The sequence below is a fragment of the Terrapene carolina genome, unplaced genomic scaffold (assembly GCF_002925995.2).
Source record: "Terrapene carolina triunguis isolate 2854851 unplaced genomic scaffold, T_m_triunguis-2.0 Scaffold51441, whole genome shotgun sequence".
NCBI lineage: Eukaryota > Metazoa > Chordata > Testudines > Emydidae > Terrapene > Terrapene triunguis.
In genome coordinates this window covers 1-3,106 of record NW_020715792.1, presented here as the reverse complement: position 1 = coordinate 3,106, position 3,106 = coordinate 1, and the positions used below count along the sequence as shown (strand labels likewise).

At 61.4% G+C, this 3,106-nt stretch overlaps 1 protein-coding gene across 1 annotated transcript; it reads right to left on the bottom strand.

The window, feature by feature from the left end:
- Positions 1-995: 995 nt before the first annotated feature.
- On the bottom strand, positions 996-2,833 carry LOC113405879 (neurofilament heavy polypeptide-like; the record flags this gene model as incomplete). Its single annotated transcript, XM_026647171.2, has 2 exons — positions 2,599-2,833; positions 996-1,416 (listed from the first exon to the last, which is right to left on the bottom strand). Coding segments are annotated over exons 1-2 (511 nt in total), but the record flags the coding sequence as incomplete, so codon positions are not given.
- Positions 2,834-3,106: the final 273 nt, after the last annotated feature.

Sequence of the window (3,106 nt, the reverse complement as noted above, 5' to 3'; positions counted from 1 at the left end):
GGGATGGATAGACAGATGGACAGACAGGCAGATATGCACAGGGATGGGTGGATGCAATGAATGGATGGATGGATATGCATGAGGACAGATGGACGGATGGATGCAATGAATGGATAAACATGCACAGGGATGGATAGACAGATGGACAGACAGGCAGATATGCAGAGGGATGGATGGATGCAGTGGACGAACGGAAGTGCATGGAGATGGATGGAGATACATGCATGAGGATGGTTTGACAGATATGCAAAGGGATAGATGGATTAGAGGAGAGAGAGAAAGAGGACAGAAGTATTAGTAGGTTATTCTTGTTCTCCCCCCTGCCCTGAGGAAGGGGCAGGGACAGCGGAACTGGATTCATCCCGGATCGTTTTCCCGGACACATAGAGACAAACCGATCGCTGATGGAATCGCGCCCCCCTGCAGCGCCCCCTGCCAGGGAGCGACTACCCCTTGTCACTCAAGCGGGACTTGGGGTGTCCATTCATGGGAAAGAAGGTGCAAGATAAATAAACACAGAGAGAAAATGTGAGGGAAGTGGGACATGGGGCCTTTCCCGTCTAGGGGGCACTCCCTCCCATCCGGCCCCAGGGCAGGGACTGGCTGGCTCAGGGGGGCAGGGAATGGGGCAGGGGCCTGTCCCCTCTAGGGGGCGCCGGCTCCCATCCGGCCCCAGGGCAGGGACTGGCTGGCTCAGGGGGGCAAGGAATCGGACACAGGACCTTTCCCCTCTAGGGGGCACCGGCTCCAATCTGGCCCCAGGGCAGGGACTGGCTGGCTCAGGGGGGCAGGGAATGGGATTTGGGGCCTTCCCCACATTCTCCATCTGCTGGTTTATTTATGTTGCCAAGGCGTTTCCCGAATGGCCCCATCACAGACAGACAAACAGACACGAGCGAGACGCATAGATTGGGGGGGAGGGGATGGGGTGGGGGGGAGCATGCTCCCCCCATAGATCTCAGATCGTGCTGCCCCCTCAGGGGGGGGCCCAGCACCGATCTGGATGCCTCGCTCTTGCTCTACCTGCTGGTACCCGTTGCCGTGTTTCCTGGGTGCGCCGGCGCCAGCGTAGGCCTTGCCCCCCGTCTGGGCCTTGCCCAGGGCATTTTTCACAGCCAGGTGTTTCCCCCCAGCTGCCATCTTGGCGTTGCCAGGGGATTTGCCGTTGCCAGGGGACTTTGCGTTGCCGGGGGACTTGGCGTTGCCGGGGGATTTGCCGTTGCCAGGGGACTTTGCGTTGCCGGGGGACTTGGCGTTGCCGGGGGATTTGCCGTTGCCAGGGGTCTTGGCGTTGCCAGGGGATTTCCCGCCGCCGGGGGCTTTGCCATAGGCTGGGGCCGTGCTCATCAGCTGCTGCTGTTTCTGCTGCTTGGGCGCCGGCTTGGCGGGCGCCTTGCGGCCCGGCCCGGCGGGTTTCTGGTGCCGCGACGGCGAGGAGGAAGAGGATGGAGGTGATGAGGGTGAGAATGAAGATGGCAGCGACACACACACAGACCAGGAGCCGGGCACAGAAAGAAAACACAACACAGACGGCATGAGTTCACGGGGAGCAGGGGTGCAGGGGCTGCTGCGAGGACTCCCTGGTGTACGGAGCACCCCACATCCCTCGGGGTCACCCCAAACCCCCTCTGTCCCTGGGAGCTTGTTACAATCAGAGCACCCCGAATCTCCAGGGGTCACCCCGGACCCTCTCCACCCTGGAGACCTGAATACATACAGAGCACCCCAAATCTCCAGGGGTCACCTCAGACCCCCTCTGCCCCTGGGGACCTGCATATACACAGAGCACCCCAAATATCCAGGGGTAACCCAAGACCCCCTCTGCCCATGGGGATCTGCATACATACAGAACACCCCGAATCTCCAGGGGTCACCCCAGACCCCCTCTGCCCATGGGGACCTGCATACATACAGAGCACCCCAAATATCCAGGGGTTGCCCCAGACCCCGTCCGCCCTGGGGACCTGGATACATACGGAGCTCCCCAGATCTCCAGGGGTCACCCCAGACCCACTCTGCCCATGGGGACCTGCATACATACAGAGCACCCTGAATCTCCAGGGGTCACTCCAGACCCCCTCTGCCCCGGGGACCTGGATACACACAGAGCACCCTGAATCTCTAGGGGTCACCCCAGACCCCCTCTGCCCATGGGGACCTGCATACATACAGAGCACCCCGAATATCCGTGGGTCACCCCAGACCCCCTCTGCCCCGGGGACCTGGATACTTACAGAGCACCCCAAATCTCCGGGGGTCACCCCAGAGCCCTCATTGTCCTTGGGATCCCCATGTGTATGGATTTCCTCCCCTCTGCCTCCCACCAGGAGGCCCCACCAGCAGGTTACAATGTGTGAGGGGCATGGCTTGCCCCCACTAGTATCCCCATTCCCTGCCCCCCCAACCCGTGCCGCCCGCGCTCCTGCTCTGGGGGTGAAATGAAGCAGTGATGGATGGATGGATGGATGGATGGATGGATGGATGGATGGACCGACGGACGACACTGGCATGAGCGGATGAGACTCAATGACACAACGGGAGCTGGGACAGACAGACAGACGGTGGGGGGGAGCAGAGCCTGCCCCCCCCCCCGGTTACCTGCTCCACTTTGCCCCCCGAAGGCGTGGGGAGGGGCACGTTCCCATCCTCTTTATTCCCGTAAGAGTCGGGGTACTCATAGTACTCCATCTCCTCATCAAAGTACTGGGCGCCGAGGGGGGGGGATGGTGGAAGTGGGAAAAGGAGGAGAACAAAACAATCATAACAGAAACCCACAGTGGGGGGAGGGTCAGGGGCTGGACCAGGGTGTGGGGGTCTGCTCCCCCTGCCCCAATTCTTCCCCCCCCGCTCCCCCTCCCTGGGCCTGACTCTCAGCTCCCCCACTCAGGGCAGGGATGCAGTGGTGGAGGGGGGGGCAGAACTGCCTTTAAACCTCCAGTTCTGGGGTTCACCCCCCACCCCACCACGAGCCAGAGCAGCCCGCCCCGAGAAGGAGCAGGGCATGCTGGGAATACGAGGGCAGGTTGCCCTGAGAAGGAGCAGGGCATGCTGGGAATACGAGGGCGGATTGTCCCGAGAAGGAGCAGGGCATGCTGGGATACGAGGG